Below are 25,566 nucleotides of genomic sequence, written 5' to 3' on the forward strand. Positions count from 1 at the left end.
TAACAACCCACTGTACTAATCGGCTATCAAACAGCCAGTCACCCCGAGCCTAACTGTGCAGTGACCCGTGTTAACACAGCCATCTTTCGACAGAGTCTCAGGAAGGTAATACTCAAGGTCAAAAAGTCTATGAAGTAAATTAAGATCAGCAACAGCAGGGTACCAGCCCAGAACTGATCTATAAACAGACGATTAACAAAAGTGTGCATGACTACAGATCATTGATCTACAGTGAGAGAAGATGGAGTGTTAGAGGGTAAGGTCGACGTGAGAGCAGAGATAGAAGAAGAGAGCGATATTGCAGAGCTCAATGCAGGGGTGTTCTTGTTCTACAGAGCATTAATCTTTGAGAGACTGCATGCTCGGGGATCTACAGAGTATTAGCGACAAGCTTCTGCCGACACACAAAGTGTTGCTTTTCTCACTGCTTATCTCTACCTAAATGTCTGACAGTAAAAAAAAAACTCATTTTAAACAACAACACTGGCAGTATTTCAAACCTTTCTTATCAACAAAAACGTTAGCCCATCTGAACATGTCACTAATATATACTTTCATTATTTAAAAAAGGCTTCCTTTCTTAACTGGAACAGTTTTGTGACGATGTAAACACAGGAAATAGCTCGTTTGGATTTGAGGAGGTGATTATAAATGGCTGCAAGATTGTGGAGGATTGAACATGTTAACCACAGCAACAGTGCTGTTTATGTGTTTTTGGACAGAGGTGGAGATAAGTTATACATATTGGCTTTGTCCAGTCAGACAATCACACTTCTTAGCCAAATACTTAATTATCTATGTTTGTGGGATGATTTCATATTAATGAGCATCAGGTATACCTCAAAAGTTGTCCTTGAACAGAAAACACATTTGTAGCTCGTATTATATCATTTTGAGTGCATCCCAAAGACCGCAGTGAAGAGGAGGACTCAGGAAAATGAACTCAGTGCCCTAAGCCTGCAGTTTTTTAAATGGCCAGCAGGGGGAAACTTTACTAGTTGCAATTGTCTTGACACTGATTCTCACTTGATTTATTACCTCAGTTGACTTTATCCTATTACATTTCTGGTATCAGTCACTAGCTTTAAGTCCACCTCAACACAGCACATTATTCACTGAGTAAATAGTTGACTTATTTGGAGTAAAATAGACAATTACGCAGGGTATGCTCTTGGGCACTGCTTTCTTTTGTCTGACATGGTGCCACCACTGCAACCTCTTAATTTGGATAGAGAATAGTAATGCATTCAACTTCCTTTTCCTAAAGATCACTTGCCATCAATAAACAAGACCAGTTCCAAAAACCAAGTAGACACAGCCAAAGTGCAACACCATTCACTAATGAACGTTGCATCCACATACAGTCTATGATATGATACATCTGCTTCATCGTAGCTGCCTCATTTTGTTTGTTTGACGATTTAGTCAACACCTTCAACGTTTGCACTTTCCTCACACCAGGAAATGCATTCAAATAACGAGCTATGAACAGATGCTCAGAATGATTACATTAATCATTCATTATTATTCACTGAATGCTTAATAACTATGTCTGACTCACATATGTGGGCACCTTGAGGTGGCGAGATGTACTGAACACACATGAACAAAGTCAGCAAGAGGAACATTAAAAAAAAACAATCCTACAGACGAGTCATCTCAGCCCCCTCACTGCAAGAGGACACACTTTAAAAAACACTGTAAATAATACACACTTAGATATTCAGAAACGTGGATGGAGCGCTTAATCCTGCCAAAACAAGAGACTGATTTCAGCTTCAGATTTAACCGTTTTTATGCTTTTTTTAAAATGTTACTGCAGGTTGAATTAGAAGTGTTGTAAGATCAGTTGATATGAACATGTGTTTTTATAAATATGTGGACGTGAGTGTGGTTTTAGGTCACCTCAGCGACAAACAGAGAGCATTAGGCGAGGCACAGAGTCATCTAAAGTAAATTAATCATAGCGAAGCCGGTAGTGATTATGTTGTCTGTGTAGGTTCTCAGTCATCCAGGTCGTGGTGAATTCAAAGCTTGATCCAAAGGCAGCTGGACTGGTCGAAGAGTTGCCTTTGGACCAAAACTTCACATTTATATTGGTTATGTTGCATGCCCCATGTACAGAGACTGCAGTCCTCGTCGCAGCGGCCATGGGTTCGAGTCCGACCTCGGCCCTTTGCTGCATGTCATCCCCCACCCTCCTTCCTCCCAGCAGTCCCTGTCTTTCTTCAGCTGTCCTATCCAATAAAGACCAAAATGGCCCAAAAGATATTTTAAAAAAGAGGTAAAAGGTAAATCAATTATATAAAATGACTGATTTTAAGCAAAGTGTAAGAAAAACACGGTTTTATTTGGGCGCCCTAGAGTTACTCACGTATAAATTAAGAATGTTTTTATATTCTGCATTATAACACAAGACATATCCCTACAATATAATAAATGTCATTACCATCAGATAAATTCGCTGTGTGTTTATAAGGATACAGTCTCGGCCAGGGAAGAGGATTTTGTGGCGCACCATTTCTCCCATAATGCACCCCACCGACCATATATCCACTGCACGCACAGAGGTGACAGTAAGACGAAGCGGGAGCAAAAGAAAAGAGAGGAAGGCAAAAAAGGTTAGTGTGTGACACATCAAGCGACATTAGATTAGAAACAAGTTGTTATTCGTTGGAGGGAAATAATTAGCCGGGAGCATGTTACACATAGACTTAAATACGAATGAAAAGCAGGTTTACACAAAGAGCAGAGAAGCAGAGCCTTAGAGGGACTTTTGTAGTGACAGGAAACTGAAAGCCTCGGCTCCTACAGGCTTCCATCCATGAGAGGAATAATACAGCAAATGAGTCACAACGTTGGCTGGGTTTCAATCACATGTCTGAGGATCTGGGGGCTTTTAATCAGTGACTCAGACATCCAACGCTTCAGTTCACTTGAGTTTGTTTATAAAGTGCACCTCCCCTAGAATTGTTTGTTAGGTGTCACATATCACACACTGTGACTTTTATCTGGGATCATTAAGGTATAACAAGTGTAATTTAATCTTTTTTTTTTTTCTCTTCATCATTAATGCCTTCAAGAAGATAATTACAGCTTCATCTGTCGACTGAATGTTTGTCTTTGGGGAAGTCGCTGTGTCTCTATAGTTTGAAAATACATTTCATAGGCTTCAGTGCAAATAGACATACGGCTGCTATATTTTCAATCACCTCTTGAAACGACTTTGTAACACGGCTGCAAAAGTTTTATTTGACTACAGAGAGATTTCGTCTTCTAGGCTGCACTAACTTCCGTTCCCTTTTCTTCACAGCCACCAGAAGAGAGCAGCTCAGTGCGGTTTTGGGAGCACTGAAAATAGCTCCAAAAAAACATATTCAGTGATGCTTCATACTAGCTCATTCTGCTATACACCTGTGAGCAGGTGTTAGACGGATTGTGGATATAATTAAGGAAGGCAAATAACACACTGGCTCCACTGTTAACCATGAAATATGTCTGAATTTGATCCAAGCAAGCTTAAAGTCAATTCTCATGACTTCTCACCATTCTCTTTGTATCCCATTCCCAGGATAACCTCCGGGGCTCTGTAGTATCTAGTCACCACATAAGGGGTCATCATGAAGCTGGTGCCCGCAGTCCTGGCCAAACCAAAGTCCAGGATCTTCAGGGTGCAGTCTGACTTCACCACTATATTGCTCGGTTTGAGGTCCTGGAGACGGGAAAAGACTGGATGAGAAACTGTGTGCATGTTGGTGAAGTGCAGATCTCCTTTTCTATTTGTGTTTAGTTGTCTGGCATTTGTCAAAGTGATACACACTGACACAGTCTGTCTGCACATTCTCTGAATATTCTTTTTTTACCACTGACGCAAAAAAAAAAAAAAAACAACAACATCTTTGGTAACAACTTTGCAGAAATAAACACAGATTTGGGTTAAAGGGTGATTCTAAAATACAGTACTAACAGATGCTAGGTATGTTAATTGGATGCTGGCTTTATAATAACGTACTCTCTTCTACAAAGAAACTAAGTGTGTTTCCCAAAATGTCTACCCTGTGTTGGTTATTTTGATTTAAATCAGATCTGTAAATGGAAACACAGAAGCAACAATTTGATAGTCCTCAGCTTTATTGTTTTTTATCCTCATGCATCTCCCACTGTAAGGTCATGCACTTTCATTTACTGACCTGCCAGTGAGGAACTTTAGGTGGAAGAAGAAACACATGCAACATCTCCTTGATCATATTTTTCTTTCCCATAGGTAATCTGGGCAGCTAGTTAAAACTGATCCCTCACAGGTTTACCATCCAGTGAGGGAGAGACAACACATAATCTAGGGATTAAGGCTTTGTCACTGTAGTGCCTCGAGGGTTTTCCTTTGATTGCCAATTAAATGACCAAAGTGACATCAAGGTTTAAGGTAAGTCTACGGGTGTTTTACTAATATTTGTTATCTCAAACAAATGAAAAAAATCCCAAACCTGTTCACTACAGTTTGAGTCTCCTAGCTTTCTTACCCTGTGAATAATACCGGCCGAGTGCAGATGTTTGATACCACACAGCATCTGGTAGAGCAGGTAGGACATTCTCTCATGGTCAAGCTCCATCTGAATCACCTGGCACAAGTTGGCATCCATCAGCTCCATCACTAGGTACCTGAAAAAGAGTTTTATTGATTTGACACACTTCACTAATTAGCATTTGATGGATAAGCCGTCTAATAAAATATTCAAAACATTTTGTTCCTAAGTTATTTAATATATATATTATATTACATATTGAGTATTCAGCAGTGCTTCAACTGTCTCAGTCAGAAAAAAATAAAAGTCCCTCAAGGATTCATTAATTCTTCTGCAGAACTTTTTACCCTGAGATTGTTCTTAATGTGAAAACACTCATTCATCATTCAGTACGTGCACGAGATACATTCAGCAGCCTCAGGTTACACCTACACTACTTTCACTAACACTCAAGAAGTAGTGTTATCACAAGTGAAGGTGCAAAGTAGGAATCTGCCCCCTTCTTCTTTCTGTTATATACAAAGTTACATGAAAATAAGTTGAGCTCTATTCATATTTTGTAGGGATGATATTATGCAGGTTTGCTATACTCACACATCCTGGAATTCCTCTAATGATTTCTGTGGTGTGAAGACATTTAATAAACTGATAATCTGAAAGAGAGAAGAACAAGCAAATAATCAACATGCAGCAGTTTAATCAACACCTAAAATACAACAGTTGAGGAGACAAGTGTGTAATGACCCTGATGAAGGACACAGCTGAGTGAGAGACAGATTCAAGTTGGAACAAAAGAGTGAGGATAAATTTGCAGAAGAGGATGAAGAGACAGAGAAGAAGAAAAGGGGACAAACTGCAGCGCTGGAGATTACATTATTGCCTCAGAGGGCTCTCTGTTTCACTTCCATGCCAGTTCGGTAAATTTCTGGAGGCAAGGAATTTAGCACGGCCACAACATTGCAGTCGCTCGTCTCCGTTTTGTAGGGAAGGGATTTATCCAGAACCAAAAATAGACACTGGCTTTGGGTACTGTTTGAAACAGTGCATCAATCTGACAATGGAGCTGTCTTCTTGTATTCCTTTCTATCTCTGTTTCACCTCGGAGGAGTCACTTACATTTTTGTGATTGACACATTTCATGAGCACCAACTCCCGGTAAGCCCTCTTAGCATGGGTCTGGTTCTGGAAGGGTCTGCTCAGCTTTTTTATGGCTACATTTCTGTCCAGGACAGCATCATAGCCCGCACTGCAGAGAGAAAACATCAGAGTAGAGCAGAAACATTTTATTTCAATATTCATAGCACGATGCACGTGATTGCATGACTCTGGGACAATCCATGCTGATTGTTACTGGTCACAAAAACAAAAGGATTATTTTCCAATCTGCAAACACACAGACTCATGGAAATATTTGTCAGCAACAGAGAAATACTAAGAGATGGTCAGTGTGACTGTTAAGAGGAAAACCTTTCTTATGCAATTTGAGATATCCCTTACATCATTGACTATAATATTATGAAATTGAATATAATATTTTAAATTAGACCCTAGACTGTAAAAACATCTCTGAATATATCAAACTATTCCTATAATTCCACTTCAAACTATTCAAATTCCCAACACTTGAACTTCTCTGTTTTTCAATTTGAGTTTGCATAGCTACCATTAAAAAGGTATAAACACGAGGCAATAATATGCTTCACAATGTTGATGCTGCTTTATGATGTAGCTACAACAATAAATGTTACAATAAAATTATTCTTTTTTTCAATAAAGTGGCTAAAGCCCTCCTGGAGGTCATTACAACAGAGTGAGTTCTTGTTCTTCGCTACACAGCACAATCAACATCCTGAAAAACCTTTTAGATTGGTTTGAAATTTAGATTTACAGCCATAGGAAGACATACACATCAAATATTCATCTATATATTAGACTGTGCGTTTTCTTTCAGATGTTCCTGTCCCTATAGGATGTTACAAATCGAGTTACATGGCATCTGTATGCAGGATTAATGCAACCATAACCAATATGACGCTGTGTGTGGGTTTGTGCATGGCTGGGCTGGATACACTGACTGTGGTTCATCATGTCTCTGGAGACTGCAGGCCAGGGATAGTGTGTGACCATGGAAACAGTGCAGTCTTCATAAAAGCATTGATTCAATGGGGATTTAAGCCTGTCATCACTTTTCTAGTTGAGTGAAAGATGATGTCATGACCAGCTAAACTACTTAAAGCCTTCATCCCTCCCTAAGATGCTTCTGAATCTGGGAGCTCATCCTGACCGAGCACAGGAGTCATAAGGGCAGAGCATGTGCACAGATTGCGACGTTTGTGGGCGACAACATTTGCCGAGGGACTTTTTAGAAGCACACGTGATTCACATTTTTTCCCTCATTAACATGTTCCCAGGATTCAGACAGGGGCAAGAGTCTCCTGATTGCGTAAGAAAGGCAGAATACTGTACTGACTGCTGATTTTCTGTGTGGACTCAGCTTGCTGTCTGTGCATGTACAGACAGCAGCGATGTACAGATATGTGTTATAACTGTTATTAGAAAGGGATCGGACTGTTTGTGCAAAATCAGACAGATGTTGTGTTGTGATGATGTCATCCAGATGGGGATTAGGCTGATAATAATGCCTGGTAAAAAAAAAAAAAAAAAACATCACTCTAATTACTTAATCACCATATTCCAACAGAACCCATTTTCCATCATGAATAAACATTTCAGTTTTGGTTATTTGTTGATGTGATTTTTTCTAACTATCTAATTAATAGTACTTCCATAGCTTGTCCCTTTTAATGTGTATAATTATTAAGATATCATATCAGCGGTATGGTTTGATTTAATATCATCAACGTTTGACACCAGATGACAGCTGTGGGCAGAACGGAGCAGAGTGGGTTCAATTAGATTTTCACTGTCTCCCTACAATATCCTTCAAACAGGCACAATCCCAGCATTAGCAGCTAAAGCCCGCATTGCCTGCCCAAGCTCCTCTGCAAATGCACAAAATTGCTTTGGAGCGGAAGAGGGAAAAGGCCGAGGGCATGGGAAGCAAAGGACGGACAATGAAAGAGGGCGAGTGGAGGGCAGAGGGTTTACAGTGTAGAGAGCCAGTGATTCTTCAAACACTATATAAAATACTAAAACGTGTCAACATGGGTCAACTATGAGCTGACACTGACCCAGCATTAACATGAATATAATTTAAGGATCTTTTTTAGTCTTTTGACAAACACTGTAAGATGCATTCCTTTAAGTGGAGCCTTGGCAGCAGTTCCACTGCATTCTGACAGGACAGGCGTGAGATGAATTACAATGAATACAAGCTCTCTCTGCAATCCGGATTAAGGATTCACTTAAGTGCCCATCTTGTTAGGCCCTTAAAGCCCACATATCCATATTCAAACAACAACAGATATGTCATCACAGCACTGGAGAGGCCTCTTTATATATTTCTCCTTTCCTGAAAAACACTAATGATAATATTTCCCTTTCTTAAAGGAGCTGCAACATCACCTCTAATTTTCACTTAGATTGTCTTATCTATTATTCATCCTACTGTATGCTAATATAAGGTAATCCCCTTTATTATTATTTCATAAATTGTAAAAAAAAATGCACTTCTCAGATGGATACTCTGCTTCACTACTGAATCAGTCAATCTGTCAATCAAATTATCTTTCAGATTATGATCAATACATCATCATGACAAGTTTTATTCGCAACTTTTTAGGATCGTTTGCATGTTTACCCTTAGAGTATTTTCAAATAACTAACTCCTTTACTTCATTAAAGGGGACATATTATGAAAAAATTGACTTTTAAAGCATTTTTGAACATATATTTAGGTAATCTGAGTGTCTACTGACCCACATAATGTGAAATAAATCCATCCAGTCCTTTGTATGTGGTCTGCATAAGTCTTACAACACAGAGAAAAATGCTCCGTTTCCAATGTGCTCTCCTTTTGATGTCACAGTGGGATTCTGGTAAAAAAAAAAAAAATCCCCTCCCCTCCCCTGGTATCTCCACCCCTGGACTCCACCCCCAGCCAAGAGCAAAATATTTAAAAATGTTTAAAAAGGTGGAATAAAATTTTCTCTTGAATAAGTAAACAAAAAAGCGCATATGAAAGTTTTACTTGAAGTTGATCCATTCCCTTTCATTTTGCTCACCTGCATCTACAACCCATGAGGCTGCATGCTATGCTTGTAGATGTCATGATAGGTCAGGCACCACATCTGGTTTTTCACAGGAGTTAAAAATAAGACTTTCATATTGTCTAATTACACCATTATTAATCATGGAAAGTTGGTACAATTTCATTAAATTTAATGTTGCCACCCTTCCCTCACACAACATTGAAAACAATAAACCTCCCTTAATATTCTCCCATAGCAATAAACTACGAGACAATTAGAAAAAACAACTTACAGCTAAATGAGATAAGTGCTCATTAAGTACTGCATAAAAACACATAAAATAGCTTGATATTATGTAAAACAGGACATAAAAGAAATGCACTGTTGAGTACTTACCAGACTATTCCCTGAGCTCCAGAGCCAATGGGCTTTAAATTCTGGTAACGTTTTAAAACTGTGAAAGTAGAGTCTCCCACTTCCACACTGTAGAACTGGTTGTCCACTTTGCTTTTGCTCATGTTGTAATGTTTGGCAATATATGACACATCCACTTGTTTTCCAAAACCCTGCATGAAACAAAGACAACAACAAAAGACACTGTCATTGATGGTTAAGATGATCTGTATGATTAATTACCGTGCAAGTATGAAACACCTGGAAGACAATCATCAACTCAAAAATAACAGAACCAGGTATCACTAAAAATATCAAGTAATTAACATACAAAATATTTTTAGTTTCTGCTATATCATATACTCCATATTTATTTATTGGTACAGTGAGAGTTATGTGCTTATTGGTAAAGCTGGAGAGGTAGGATCAACAGGACAAGACATGCAGTACAGTTGAGTTTACACTAAGATTATTTCCATTCAGAAATGTCAACTCGATAATAGCCATGTAACGACATTAGTACCCCTAATGTCTTTACTGTAATAACTAGACTAAAGTCATTATTCTTTCATGAATGTGCACACAACAATTAGGCTATAATTACTTGGGCAGAGCAGTCGAACAAATTGTGCCCCGACCCAAAAAAAAAAATCAGTTAATTACAGACGGGGTAATTACAACCCAGCTCACAAAGCAAACAAAGCTGTTCCGCTATGTGTTATTACTGAGGGGCACACCAGTTTGAAACACTTCCCATTGATGCCATGAAAAAATCATATATGTGATGTAATAAATTCAGCATGGCTGGGAGGTCATTAAAATCTATGATCTAATTATTTCAATACATTGGACTGCAGCTTTCCCTGTGCAGTGACGACTGCTACCTATAGTGACTATTGAGCATCTAGTGAAACATCTAGCTAAAGCATGTTTAATGCAGACATGTCATGCAAGAGTCTCAATCGATTTAGCTACAGTGCGATAGTCTGAAGACTTTGCTTCAAGCTATTGGTCCTTACATGAACAATCTTACAGTATAAACTGCACTGATTTGAAATAACATCCCCACAGGAGACAGCAGATACTCCGATTAGGAAATCCCTCTGCTTTGTCTTTATTTGAGATATTGCTGGTAGAAAATCCCTTGTGGTATTTAACTTCAAGCACAAGCAGCCAAATATTTTAACTTTGCATGATATGTATCTACAAAATGTCAAAAAAAGCTTTAACTCTCCTCACACAAAGAGCCAAATGAATCATTCATCTTTAATCTTTATTCCTATCAAACATTTTGTAATATAAACTCAAACATGAATTACCACATTTACAGACATAAAAACAGAACAACTGCACAACACATAGAGCAATGAAAGGGGAAATGGAAGTGAATGAATACTGTACCTTTTTTACCTGTAAGGAACACACACCTGACAAAAGGCTATCTTCACATCCAGGATAGGTTGGCTGCAGTTATATAAGAAATGTCTGCTCATAAATACCTGAAAGACACAAAGAGAGGAGAGCCAGGATCAGCGGGTGAGAGTCCGAGGTGTTAACATGATTAACAGGAATTTACACATTTGTTACAATTTCTAGCATATGAGGAAATGAACTGACTCCGAGCCAATAAACAGAGGATGTGTATCATCCATTTCACTCCCAACACACTTCATAAAAAAATAAAATAAACTTGAAGCATTCCATTTATCATGGTCTTTCTGAGTACAGAATTTTTCAACATGTCCACCAAAAAGATGGATAGTTTGTTTGGACCTCTGTGTCGACACGCCTCCTGGTGTAGGATTGAATTCTCCCAGACAATTCACTGACTGCGCTCTCCTCTCTGCCAACCATCATTCTCAATGGAAGTGAGAAAAACATTTATCATCCTTACAGGAAAATAGAGATTCTTTATGAGAATACAATATCGCATGGCTACAATAAAAAAAAAATGTCATCCAGATAGTGAAGTGACCTGGATTGGAAAAAAAAATACCTGAACAGCTAGTAGGCGTACAATCAAGGAGTAAAAGATCACCTCCAAGATAAAGCCTCCACATGTACGCCCCCTTATACAACTTCACATCAACATTGTTTTGTTTTTTTTAACCTTTTTTTGAGACCTTATTTGATGTGCTGCCTGAAATATTGATGAAACTCTGATGTCTGTTCAGAGGGCTATTCCCAGCTGGTTAGCTTAGTTTAGCATAAATCCTGGCTTTGTCGAATGCTAACAAAACTTTTCAACACCACTAAAGCTAACAAATAAATGCATCTAGTTTGTTTAATTAATCAGAAAAATGTGCCTTTTTTTAGCCAGTTACCTTAGCCCTGAATAAGACTAAAAGGGGAAAACAGCTTGGCTCTGTGAGGCCTGAATTTATTAGCACCCAAATGAATCAATATCACTCGTCTATCTATTAAATGTAAAGCTACTGCTAACAGCAATTTTAGCAAAATATGTGTCTGTTTGCTCGTTAAAAGCTTCGTTAAAAATAAAGAAAAGTAAATGTGAAAAGAAGCTAGCTGACTAACAACAACACATTTAACCTGTTTATTGATTCATAAAAAATTAGTCATCATCCTAACACAGCAGAGATTTCAGGAAGTGACAGTGAAATTAAATAAACTACACGCTAATCAGTGAGCTCTTGTCGTGTTAAAGTGCTAACGCTGAATCGTATCTTTCCGCTAGGCTATAGGCATTAAAAAATACAAATGTCTTTCTTCTCAGCATAAAAGTAAATAATCTTCTTGCCAAAAATGTCTAGGTTAATAATTTTTTTAATTCCCTTCTCTTTGAAAAGTCCTCAGTATAGAAAGTAATGACACTTGAGATATAAGTCTTAGGACCACAAACACATATCGAAAAAAACAGGACGGTCAGTTATCAACATTAGAAACATTTTTCCTTTCATACTGTGACACCGTATGCACTTAGCCATTAGCGCTTACATTTTATCACTCTGACACTCATTAACCTCTTCAACCTTCACCCGAGCTGTGAGTCATAAGATAACACATGAAGTTTCACAGGGTAACACTTAATACTGCTATCATACATGAAGCAAACTTTCAAAGAGCTTATACCATCAGGCATGAGCATTTGCATAAAACCAGTGTAGTCATTTTGGCACTGTTGAGGGGCTTTTTACTGCAATGGGGCAAGTAATGGGTCAATTTGGTTTTAGTGCAGATTTTCACATTTTCGTCTGGTTTCTCTTTTGGCAGAAAAATTCCACTGAAGGAATAAAGGACAGTTGCCGTTGCAGTTCCCACATTACGCAGACGCTAGAAAGGCTGCAGCTATCATCCACGATGACTCTAATGGCTTTGAGGATTTTCCAGGTAATGAATCCCCCAGTATGCTGATGATTATGTGCTCTGAATGGATTCATGTGTGGTGTTAATGTTGGCATAAAAAATAATAGAAAAAAAGAGTGGGGGTTAGACCATGAGACGACAGGCGCCCAAAATGCTTTCTTGCCCTTCACAAAATATAGTTTAGCACATCACAGACTTTGCAATTCACTCTCAGGAGGCAGATGTAGGACTTTCTGGACACACATTTATCAGTTAGCGCCACGAGTCCTCCAATAATGTCACAGTTAAGATTTTAGTGTCTGTGCTCAATCTAAAAAGAGCAGGGCGGCTTTAGAAAAATCCGGGACACAAAGGCTTGAGATTTCTGCTTTGGCCTGTTTAGGTCGACCTTTTACTTCAAACGCATGCAGTGACACAGTACAAAGTGATGGCTGGTATTCCTGCTGTCTGCACCTTTCTGTTGGGGTCGCTGTGTTTGAAACACTGAGCGAAATGGAAAAGACGAGAGGGGAAGATAAGGAGATGTAATAAACGAGTAAAAAATGATGCACACATGAGGCTACAGTCATAAGGATTAGGTTGAGGAAGTACTTTTGTCCACAATCAATACATCAGTTGCATCTCTCAAGCCACCATTGCAATTTCACATCACACCTGTATGTTTGACATGATTAACAGGCCTTCCACTGCATCAACCAGTGCAATATTTGCTATTCATCTAACAGATCAACACTGAACAAGCCCCAACAGCTACCTAATAATATGTGTGTTCGCTTTTATGTTTAACCATCAGTGTACATAAGATATTAAACCTCTCACTCTTCCAGCAGTATAGTATACTGTATACTGTATTCATTCAATAAACACCTGCCTCATTGTTTTGAATGAATTTAGACAGTGTGTGCAAATATCTGTAGCAGATCTAATATCTATATGTTACCAGATAACTTATTAGATTTAGATTGTTTCACTGTTTTTCCAAATACAAACGCATGATGATACTTTAGAAGCAACAACATACTGCACCTCTGCACCCTGAAGAAGGCACAAGCCGATACGCGTTGGTGTATTTTAATGTTTCCAGCCCAATGAATTAAAAGCCTTTTATATTTTTCCAACCATCCTGCGTGACTGGACCTGGATTATTTATGCCGATGCTTTTTGGTCTTAAGTTTTCCTCCACTTTTTTATAACAAAATATATGTCATATAAAGGCCTTAGAGTTGCTAAATAGTAACCAATCTGTTTCAATAGATGCTAATTTTTCGATTATCATTGAATTTGACACCAGGTTCAAAAAGATGATGAGTCTAAAGAGAGAAAAACACAAAGACAGAATCATGATGTGCATACATGAGTCATCTTAAGTGGACTGGGTCTTCACCTTAAAAACCCTTAGAAACCCAGATTGATGATTTCAGATAAGAGACCTCTGTAGAGCTTTAAGGATAAATAAAGAATGCAAACTCCTATGTGAATGAAGGCCATAAAAAAAAAAATACACAGGAATTTAAACGTCGCAACAATTACGAATTAGACAGTACATTCCTGTCATGACAAAAGGCAGACACATTGATTTGTGTAGTTAACAGCAGTTAACAATGAAAATGTGATGAAAACAACAAATCAAAGCCCTCTCAAGCAATCATTCCCCTTGTGAGGCAGACAGCGAGTGAAAAAGCAGATTATGTGATTGTGTTTGTTCAACCTTTTGGCCAGATTGTGCTGAGAGAGGTTGTGGTTGAAATGCTGTTGGTTGGAGCTAAGACTACACTCAGCACCATCTTTAAAATGCCCATATCACTCATCCTACAATGTGTGTCATCAGTACTTAAGCCAATGTCAGGGGATTGAGAGGTAGGAATAACAAACGATAGGCAGCTTGAAGGTCCCTTTTCTACCACAGCTTATTCTAAATACAAATAAAAGAGATTGGAGGGTTACAGGCATATTATATTAAAATAAATAAAAGCAGTTATGGATCATTCTCTTTGTAATATTATTTAGAGAGACCCAACATTAACCGTCTATATGAGCAAACACTGGGCAACATTTTGAAACAGTGGCAAGAAAGAATCCTTTGACCAGGTAGCAACCTAGAGCAGAACTGAACAAATCAGTGAAAAACTGTTTGCAACTGTTGTGTGGGCGGATCAGGTGAAATAGAGAAAGAGAGAGATGGTTAGAGACAGACCAACACAGCAACAGCAGTACAACAGAATATAAGGACTTATGGCTGCATCGACAATAATAATAGCAGAATAGAAATACACAAATCAAATACTGTATGGATAATATCACAATGACTAAGGGAGCGCCAGTAGCCTAGTGGTTGTTGTGGGCGCCCACATGTACAGGGGTGGAAGTACTCGAAAGCAGGTGGCCCTGCTTCTAATCCAACCATGGCTCCTTTCCTGCATTTCATTTCCCCACTCTCTCTCCACGATTTCCAAAACTATCCACCGTCCTGTCTCTCCAATAAAGGCATTAAAAAAAATCTTTTTGAAAAGGATGACTGATAATAATTGTAGCCATTGAAGACAAACAGGTCCATAGCACTCACAAATATATAATAATGACAATGTATTACATTTTACTGTAATGAACTCTGCATAATCATATAAAATAAGGGTTTGGTTTTTATGTTTTGAATTGTACATGATAAACAATTGAAACCACAGAATGAAGTTTTATGTTCCCCAATAACTTTTTTTTAACTATCCAGCGTCATTTTAAAATGGATAAGATGACATGCTGATTAATCTTCAAGAGAAAATCAGAGAACCATTCTATAATATAAGGATAAGAAATCACAATTTTAACAAAGGTTCCCCTCCTGTGTGTTGCTCTTGGGACTTTTTTGAAAGAGTTGTTCAGTGTCGCATCAGAGTTCAGGAAGAAAGGGAGCATCTGAAGGACGGACTGGAGATCTAGACGCTTTGTTGTATAGATTGTATTGTACTGCCAATTCCGGGAGTAACTGTTAAAGTCTGATAGTGTTAAAAAAAAAAGTGGAAAAACAGCCAGCCTGTGCTCTTACAAATTCAACCTTTAAAAGAAAACTCAGAGCCTGCGCCAAAGCAATTTCACGCCACACCAGTGGAGACACATGAGCACCCTCCCATTAAGCCCGCACCAACATGTCATTACTGTGCAGGGTTTGGATGCAAATTATGATTGATGTATGCCTATGTCTGAGTGACCCAATCATTGCATCAGATTGGTAATCAACATACAGAATCATAACGTACACAAAAAGAATGTACCTGATGGTTTTTAAAAGGACAAATACTGCTTGTGGAAGAAGATTTTAAAAGAAAGACCAGCAGCTTTGACAAACTGGTTTGATTTAAGTTGATTATTTAAGCATTTGTCTGGACCCAAAGAGAAACATTAGAAAAACAGATGTGCCGCACAATTACAAAAGGATGCTCCACTTATGAGATGACAGTCGTGAGGGGAAAAATGAAATAAACTGAAGACTTGAGACAAAGAAAAAAGACGAAACAGAGAGGCTGTTTTAATCATCCTGAATGGGCCAATGCATTTCACTGATACAGCACACCATTAATCTCCAGGGCTGGCCTTGCTGATGCTGAACTCTGCTGGTGTGTGTGTATGCATGTATGAGTGTGTGTGTGTGTGTGTGTGTGTGTGCTCTGCAGTTGTGACTGGTCCTTGGTGTTTGGATCCTGAGCATTCTGTTACATCCGCCCTCATGGGCACAACAACGCCTCAGGCAAACCAGTGATCACTCTGCAGACTCTGGGAGGGGAGGGTGCAGTCATACAGCGGAAGCTATTAATCCAGGTCAGTCTACTTTAGGTGACTTTGGGTTTTCTGTTTTACCCTTTAGTTTATTGCACACGACTGGCAGCCAAGTCAGACTTTGATTAGATGGCTGGAGGAACATCATCTGTGTCCCGGTTCAGGGGCTGCTTCCTTTGAAGGGTGCAGCAGCGTTTCCAGACCAACTGTGTCACCGTGGTGCGTCGACTGTCCCCATTTCAAGGCTCCTTCAAATGCAGCAAAACAAACCCATCTTTCTTTTCCTGGAACACCACAGGTCCATCCAATGCATCCTTTGTGGCCCGACATATCCCAAGATTCATTATGCGCCATTTCCAACAGGATGCCAGACTTACAAGCCGCAATAATAACATGTGATAACTAAAAATACACTTTCAAATTTAACTTACCAGTTTCAACTCAGTTGAGTAACTAGCTATATACTAAAGTAAAAAAAGGTGCCTTAAAACTTCAAATTACCTTTAAAATAATAGGTTTAGCTAGTTCTGGCTTGCAAGGTTGCTAGGCAACAGGAGTGGCGCCAAGTAGCAAATTATTGAGGCTAAAGAGCTGGTCAAGCAAACAGGAAATCATCTGAAGACCAGACTTTCTCATTTCAGTTTGGCCTGAGCGGTCTACATAAGCTTCGAAGGCTTGGTCCTTTGAAAGATGCTACTCTTGAATAAGTGCACAGCTATCAACAAGTCTGAAAAAAAAAATGTCTGGCAGTGTATGCGTCTTTCCAATGCCAGATTATATCTAAAATTAGTGGTCACACTGTGCATAGTAGGTTCAACGTTTGAGCTGGATGGACTCTTTCAGCATGTATATTTTATGTTAAACATCACCAATTAATTTTCAAAAATGTTTAGTTGGGTACTCCAAGTGGGAATTGCATTTAGGAGGCTGACATAAATAGTTTCACCCATCAGCTACTAATAACTGGCTGAACACGGACATGAACGCAGCATAATCAGGGAGACCACAACTTACATAATTTTGTTTTGTAGAACAAAGATGTAACAGGTTATATTCACTATATGGCTACACATGTTTAGGTCTGTCAGACACAGGGGGGCTGCTGTAACTCTGTTTAGGATAGACATTAAACGTGTAGTTATGAAATTTAAGTGATGCAGTAAGACACCGCTGAGTGAGGATGCACAAAACAAGGGAATGTTATTTGCTCCACCTGTGGCTTTCCTGGACGTGCTGTGATAAAGCTCCGCTGTGCATGCTGGCTCACTGGCAAGGCCTAAAAAGATTGAAGCTAACATTAAAGTCAGCAGTTACACCTGTAATGCCGCTGTGATGATTAATAGGTGTACGGAGAGCAATGCATTGGTGATAAAACAGGTCCAACCTGATGGTTATTGGTTAAAAGCACGGAAGAACAGTTCACTAATATTCCTTAATTTCCTCCCAAATGTTACATTCACCACCTCAAAAGACCCCACAATAAAATGCAAACCACAAATTACATTTTCTTTTCTAAAATAATGCTATGTATGCAAGCCAGCAAAGTCATGGTACTGTAAGTATGACAAGCAAAAACACTTTGACATCATGTTATATGATTGGAATGTGCCAAAGTGTAATACTGAGGTTCATTATTCTTTTTCTTCATGCAGCAAAAAGTGAAAGGTTTCTGAGAGCAGGTGTTAGACATGTAATGGCTGATCTGTTGTAGAGCTTTTCTTACTTACTTACTTACATACTATTACATACATTGTTTTTAAAGAACAGGGTATGGAATATTTCCCATGTGTCTGGAGAGTCCATTTCATTACTTGTTGGAGAAGTGCAGGCTGGGTACATGACATGCCAATATCTAGTGGAAATGTCTCTGGTACGAAAAGCATTCGACTGGAGATGAATTTCATAGAAACATTGGTAGTGAATTATCCGAGAAATATTGTATGCCTAATACTGTTAGTAAGAAGTACATCTGCTTTTTGAAAAATAAAATCATGAGGTGCATCTTTGAGTCCAATTATAAGCTAATTTGCTAACAAATTTAACAGACTGTTTCTGACATAGTGTAGTCCAGTTAACAGAGGGAGACAATACTGATGTTCTGATACTATCTTTTCATTCCTGTATGGATTCCTAGATTTGAGTATTGGTCGATACAAAGTACCCCTCCAATACAAGCAAAGAAAACATGTTTTATATGTAGTATGTTTTAGGCTACAAGAACTACTGTAACCTCAGCCAGGCCAAGACCAATCCTCATCGAACATGATTTGATTGCATTCATTGTTGTATTGCCAGGCTAAGTAGGCTTAAGGAAACCCTAACCAAAGAACAAGGTCAGATTGTAGAGACTAGCTAAGTTAGTGTTGGCAGAAGCTCAGCTAGCAGCTTCCGACATCCTGTGTCCAAGAATGTTAAAGACTCTTTTTTACAGAAACAGCTTCATAATAATTATCACATGTCTTAATGATCTTATCTTTCCATTTAAAATAAATATATACAGCTTCAAAATGTGTGATGGGAAAACAGTGATTTCAAAAAACGTTCCATGCTTTGCTAGCAGCGCATAGTTCTTCTTTGCCGATCCTAAACAGTAGTTGCTGGAGGATCAGAAATAATATTGCTGTGTAAGCTACTGTTTCAAGACTAAGAAATGTATCTTTTTTTGTGGGGTTAATCAAATGTAGTTTCAGGAAGGTGGATTAGACGGACCATAGGCCTATGCGATGCAGCTTTTTAGGCATTAAGCATTTCTCATACTGGTTTCTGTCTCAGAACAACTCTAGGAGACATGCCAGCACTATGTGTTTCATTCAGTCACTGCATTGTACACCTAAAGCCACACAGGGTTTGAGTTCAGTTATAAACAAGATTTTATGTCTGCATTTAAGAGGTTGATTGACTGCTAGGCTTCTTATAAAACACAGTAGTGCCAGTGTAAATACCCACTACACACCAGTGTTATTGTGTCCTGTCGTATCCATCTATGCTTCCTCTCCTCCCACCATTCGTCTTCCCTTTGTCATGCTTTCAGGCTTACACACATTTGGTAAATGTCAAATAATGCACGCCACAGCATCATCTATAATTCTTCATTCTCCCCTCCATCATCAACACTGCTGAGAGCCTGTGCTCTCCCCTTCCTGCCTCTCTCTGTCTCTTTTGTCCCTCCCTCGCTCCTACCATTCCCAGGCTCCAAGCCTCCCTGCAACCGTCTCTCCCCTCCCCCTCCCTCTGAGCTCCATTGTGAGTGCTGCTTGGTTCAGCAGCCCTAGCCTCTCCTGCAGTACGCTGCCTTGCTTTGCCTTTCCTGAGCCAAACGCAGCACAGCCTCCCATACGGACTCAGGGGAGGGGAAGGGAAGCACTTCAAACTGCGGACCCAGCCAGGAAAACAAGTCAGCGCGGACTCCTGAGCTCATCTGCAGGCTTTGAGAATCCAAATGTTCGCTGACATCTATTGATTTGTTTTTTTAGAGCTGAAAAATACACTTATCTGCTGGTTCTTCCCTGTTGTCATCCTCACATCCCTCAATTTTCTTGAAGTAAACAACAGACATGTTTGCTGAAAATCTGATTACGCTGCAGTTTTCTGATCAGCCGTATGGTAGCAACATGTACAGATGAGCAGGTGCATGAGCACCATCATGTAATTTACAGCTTTTCTTCCAGAACCAGAAACACACTCGGTAGAGGTGGAGCATGCTTTTAAAATCACTTTGCCTGCAGTACAACAACCTCCTGAATAGTCACCTGTAAAACATAATAAGATGAATATATTTTATTTCACATGACCACAGAGCTATTCTGATGCCATGGTTACAGTAGATTATGCTTTCCAAAATAGACCACTGCTGCAAAAGTATACCTATTCTCTCAATGGATTTCACCACACCTGTTATCTGATGTATGAGCAACAACACTTTAGCATCAATCTTTGATGAAGGTACAATGTCATACAAAAATTGTCATCAAATGCAGGTTTCCATAATTGTACTAAATCTGAATTTAATATCTTTTGATGGTCGAGTTCCTTCAATGCCTGACCCATACTGGTTTGCAATTATCTTCACAGAATTGCTGCCATTGCTAGAAGATTGGGAACGAGTCTAACACAGGTTAAAGTCTTGCACTCAGCTATCTGCAGAAAGCAAATAAAAGCGGCATATTTGTCTGATCAAATCTAATTATGTAACTGCATCTGAGTCTGCAGGGGCATTTCTTTTTACTGCAGCCAGGGGGAAACGACTTTTGTACAGCAAGAATTTTATTTTACTTATAAGTATGTGGGGACAACCCCTCACAGAAAAATATTGTTTTATTACTGAAAAATGTATTATTAAGTTTCAACAGAAACTTTAAGTTTAGATCTGAATATTTATATACAGTACAATACATATATATATATATATATATATAAAAGTGATTGTCCTTCACAGCAATAATAATGATGTGTAATTTAATCCAACCAGCTATAACTGTTTAGGAAAAATAAAGCTTAATGAAAACATATAATCACTTTTTTCTTCTGGTAAACATATTAATGTGGACGTACTGTAGACTGTGTAACACATGGACGTAGTCTCAGTGACATCGGCAATTGTTTTTTTAAGCGGCATTTTGAAGCCACAAAGGGGGTTGCCATTTTGAAAATGCTATCTCAACCTTACTTTAGATCAGTTGAGAAACAGACAAAGAGTCAGAGGTGAGACGGCCTTAAGCCTCTTGGCAAACATCTACACCTGTCAGTCAACACAACCACGGCCAAATTTATGCAAATGTATGCATACATCTTAAGTTAATATTTCGGCATCGAATCCTTGCAGTTGCTACGTCGTAGTGGCATACACCGCCATGAACACTACATACTTGTGTGTTGGTGTCTGCGTAGCTCTGCATTACTTCACCTACAAACGCTAGTTGGCAATGTGATTTCTATTCAAGTTATATCGATAGCTTCATGTTCTGCCACATTCTGTATTTGTTGTGTACAGGAAACCATAGCGACTTAAACCGAATGTATTATGTTGGAGTAGGAACTGAGAAATACTGAGCAACAGTTCATTGTACTGCAATTATTACAAATAAGAAAAGAGAGGAGACACTGGAGGAGATGAAATGTACCGCATTGGAATAGAATGGACAGGATTTACATTTTTGATAACATTGTTAGCTCAGGCTAATTGTTAGCCTTTGTTAATATAACCCACAGAGGTTCTTGAAACTAAGAACATATATTTATCTTCGTGTCATAATTACACTCTGTATCCCGATGTTTTGCAGTGCAATCCTGGAGAGGAAAATGTAGACCAATCACAGGGCTTGCAGTCTGCGTTGTTTCAAAGCATCGGTATATTCTTGAGGAGGTGCACTTCAGGCTACTTCAGGCTAAGCACAGTAATGTAAACATATTTACTTCTACTTTAAATGTGCCATTTTTTATACTTGGCTTTAGGAGACAGCCTCAAGTGGACACTCAAGGAACTGCATGTGTTTGCACTTCTGCATTTGCTTCAACACCGTAAGTCACTGCTTAAGGCGTACTCATAAAAGCCAAATACTATATAACTGATATGAGAAATCGACGCCTGCTCATGCAAACATATGAGCCAATCATGCTTTGTAAGTTTTTAGTCCTTCCTTCAGTTACTTGTCCAGGCTTAATTATTCTACACACAAACAAGTAAACCTTCACATGGTGACCTACTTATCTTGTTAAACATTTATTTTCTCAAATTATTTATACTTCTTGTTTTTTTAGATCTTTGCTTAATTACATAACTTGACAAAACTGAATTTATTGACTCTGCCTCTTAATATTTGAGCCGATAACTGCATGGAGAATTAAGTCCTTGGTATTACACAGCAAGTAAAAAGAGCCAGACAGGGTCGTTTGGTGATGATAGACTATGCCAGTGTTCCTCATCCATCCACTTCTAATGACAACTTTGACCTTCCACACAATCATAATAGGAACTTTGGCACAATGGACACCAAAAGACTGATGGGGACATTTAAGTAATTGATGGTCAGCGAGAATTGGGATGGAAAAAGTCCTGAAATGTTCACATTAAGCCTCTATCAACCTGCATGCAAGCTGAGCAATACTGTGAACCTGGATGGTGTTTGGTTTGCTCCTTTACTCTGGTGGGTTTATATTTCCAGGATAGTTTGTAGTAGGCTATAATTATTGTTTATGACTCAATAATTCATTAAGATCATTTAAGATAAGGTTTAAAGAGATGCTGGCCTTCTAAGCAGAACCACACTGTACATTAAAGACCCTTCCTGGCTTTTATGTTTATCTACTCTCCAGTAAACCATTTACCTTTAATTAATTCCATTATGTCTTTCCAGTCATTTTCTTATTTAATTTACATTTAATATCTTCCATTTCAATTGATATCCAATTGAAAGAGTAATATGTACAACATTCCCAATAATGTCAGCAGCTAAGTTTGCTGCTTTTCTCTTAGGACACTTTCACACGTGCACACAACTGCTGAAAAGCTGTGAGTCTGAACACAAACAGCTGAATTTTGATTCCGCCCTCACCTGGAATTGTGGACTTGGCGTGAGCAGCTGATGTGAAAACAAAGTGGAAAATATTGAGGAAAATTGACCATGAGCCAGTGGGAGGGGCAGATGATTTATATCCTATGTTTATCCCACGACCAGACTGAGAGCGTGCATCAGGTGCGATCGCCGTGCTGGTAATGAAACTGCCTCAATATGTGCTTGCGAGAATGTTCTTCTCCACTATTTTGTTGATGCCACATATATGTCGAGCTACATGAAATACTTGGATATAAAGACAAATATTGTCATAATAGTGTTGAAGTCTGTCGCTTCGCCCACCACATCATGTACTACCTGCAGAGACCCCCCCTCCCCCCACCTTTTTTTCAGATAGGGATCAGTCTCTTGCTGTGAGTTACCTGTGAGAACAAGAAAGTCAGGAAGATTTCAGAGAAAGAGTGCCTGACATTTTCTAGAAATAAATATATTTGCCTTTCTACTGTTGGTTGGACAAAACAATACATTTTAACATGCACTGTTGGAAACTGTCAAATTTGAATGAACCTTATTTGTGACACCTTTCAGACCAAATAAAAGATCAGCAGATAATAAAAATGATCATACATTTAAATACATGTCATTACTTAGTTGATTAATTTAGCCTGCAATCCCATCATGATCTCATCTACACTGCCTTAGTTTGTTGCATAACAAAGGATTAGTACACTGATGCTGCAAAGTCTGAAAACAAAATGGAATTAAAATGCGAGCATCATCTATAGCAAGATAACATTTGTCTGCTGTCGGCTGTTTCCATTGATGATTTTCCACCGGACAAACAAGCAGTCTACCTCAAAATCAATATCAGTGAGTATCCTGCAGTGTCCACTACCTCAAATAAAACAGATGGGGTTATAAACTGAAGCTATGTTAGAAATTTAACAGAATTCTTAAGGAATTGTTCAAGACATATCCTTTTCCACAAAGTGAAGATGATAATGAGACGTGAGATTAACCCATGTCACTCTTAGAAGAGAGATGTCAGTCTCTCCAGCCGCTGCAGAATCACCATAAAAAGCTTTGTTTAATTGTTAAGCGTGCTCCCTGCAGCACTTTCACAGGCATGGAAGCCTGCTCCTGAATTATTCAGCAGCCAAGGTCACAGCGCTAAAACCTCTCTCTCTCTCTTTTCTCCTGAACATGGGGAGTTTGTTGTGACACCTTTAAACCTTCACTCACTCCACGGCACTGCACACCAGTAATTAGTCCAGGACTGTGGGCATGCAGTGCGCTGAAAAGGCTAGGTGGAAGAATGTGAAATCTGAGAGTATAATTGGTGCTGTTCCATCATCTCTGTCCTCTTAATTTGCCAATAATTCAAGTGCAGAAGATTCCCATAAACAAAGCAGATTTAGATAAATGACCCTCCTATGTAGCTTGATTTCCTTTAAACCCCATATGTCCTGCACAGAGTGAAGCCTAAGGTGAATAACATCCCGTCCCCCCTCTGCATTACAGCTTCAGAGTCCCTCCAGGAACATCAATATACAGCACAAACACACACAAAACCTCCCCATATAGAAAAATTCCCAAATGAATCTACAGAGAATAGCAGTGCTTCAGCCTGTTCGTCTCACAATTTCTTGCTTTCCAAAGCACTTGGGATGGATCTGAGGGTGGTCCCATCCCCTCAGTGAAGTAGTGATGGCCTGCATAATGCACAAGGTGCGCAGCTTACTTCTGAGGGGGAGGATGGACAAACTCTGCATGCAGGCCTACAGTAGCTGTGTGGCCCCGTGCAAGGCTTGTGTTCAGAGGAGCATCATCCATTTGCAGCACTGTGGCACCTCTAATCAAAAATGCATTGCGCGCTATACAACAGTGAAGTGTTTATCCCCTCTTAAAGTAGCTAGAATTCTGTGTTTCACAGAAGTAATTGCATGATAAAATGTTTTTTTTTTTTAAAGTCTAAATATTGATTAACAAGACTGGATTGTAGCCCGTTTTTGCTGTGGTTTTATTGTCAATAATTAAGATGTGATATTGAAGCAGGATGTGTGTATGGATGGAGATGCACATTGAGTCAGGTCAAGATTAACGCCATAATGAAATCCCCGCACAAAGATGCCAGTTGTTGTAACAACAACATCCGCGGCCGTGAATGCATCACGATGGGGTTGGTTATTTTTTTTATTTTTTTTATTTTTTTTTTAAGTCGCTGTCCTTTTCCCACCAAGGCATCGCCAGTGGACTTCATTAACCTTCGCTTCCAATCAATATTCATCACTCCACCCTCCAGGCAGCCATCGCACCCACATCTAAAACAAACCCAGCCCGGCCCTTCGCCTACCATTCCGTGCCAGCTGATGACGATCCCAGTCCGGTGACAGTCCTTTTTTTTTTTCAAAACATCCCGACGCCAAACATTGCGCTGAGCGGAGCCGAAAGCTTCATTTAGACGTGAAAGACAAAGATGGCGAATGAGCAAAAAGGGGACAAGACGAGGCAAAAAACGGCGATGAGGAAAGGAAAAAAGAAGCAGAGATGGACGTAGACGAGGTCTGCTGATGCTGAATCACTCTTCCTCCAACTCAACACCACCTTACGACCATTGTGCTGCAAGATGCTGGCTGTACCATTGTGGACCTACCAGAGCAGAGAGAGAGAGAGAGAGAGAGAGAGAGAGAGAGAGGGAGAGAGGGAGGGAGGGAGGGAGGGAGGGAAGAAGAAGAGGGGGTATAGGGAAATATGTTGCCATAGCGACTGCACAGGAGCACTTGTGACGTCAAGGCCCGAGCAGAGAGAGAGAGAGAGAGAGAGAGAGAGAGAGAGAGAGAGAGAGAGAGAGAGATCACATGGAGGCTGTGTCTCTGGATGGGAGGGGGGGGGAAG

At 39.4% G+C, this 25,566-nt stretch overlaps 1 protein-coding gene across 6 annotated transcripts in view; it reads right to left on the minus strand.

Annotated features, from left to right (window-relative positions):
• The window catches only part of mapk10 (mitogen-activated protein kinase 10), a 41,826-nt gene extending 16,482 nt beyond the window's left edge, over nucleotides 1-25,344 (minus strand). For 3 of the 6 annotated variants that reach the window (XM_020642992.3, XM_020642998.3, XM_020642997.3), the window contains exons 1-8: nucleotides 25,025-25,343; nucleotides 10,495-10,566; nucleotides 9,071-9,240; nucleotides 5,640-5,769; nucleotides 5,118-5,176; nucleotides 4,521-4,659; nucleotides 3,547-3,712; nucleotides 2,485-2,556 (exon numbers count right to left, since the gene is read on the minus strand). In XM_020642992.3, coding sequence (XP_020498648.1) covers nucleotides 2,485-2,556; nucleotides 3,547-3,712; nucleotides 4,521-4,659; nucleotides 5,118-5,176; nucleotides 5,640-5,769; nucleotides 9,071-9,240; nucleotides 10,495-10,566; nucleotides 25,025-25,027 — 811 coding nt within the window. In that variant the 5' untranslated portion in view covers nucleotides 25,028-25,343. Of the gene's footprint in view, nucleotides 1-2,484; nucleotides 2,557-3,546; nucleotides 3,713-4,520; nucleotides 4,660-5,117; nucleotides 5,177-5,639; nucleotides 5,770-9,070; nucleotides 9,241-10,468; nucleotides 10,567-25,024 lie in introns of all 6 variants that reach the window. The other 3 variants (XM_020642996.3, XM_020642994.3, XM_020642999.3) reach the window with 3 other exon arrangements.
• Nucleotides 25,345-25,566: the final 222 nt, after the last annotated feature.

The sequence above is a fragment of the Labrus bergylta genome, chromosome 17, assembly GCF_963930695.1.
Source record: "Labrus bergylta chromosome 17, fLabBer1.1, whole genome shotgun sequence".
Classification (NCBI taxonomy): Eukaryota; Metazoa; Chordata; class Actinopteri; order Labriformes; family Labridae; genus Labrus; species Labrus bergylta.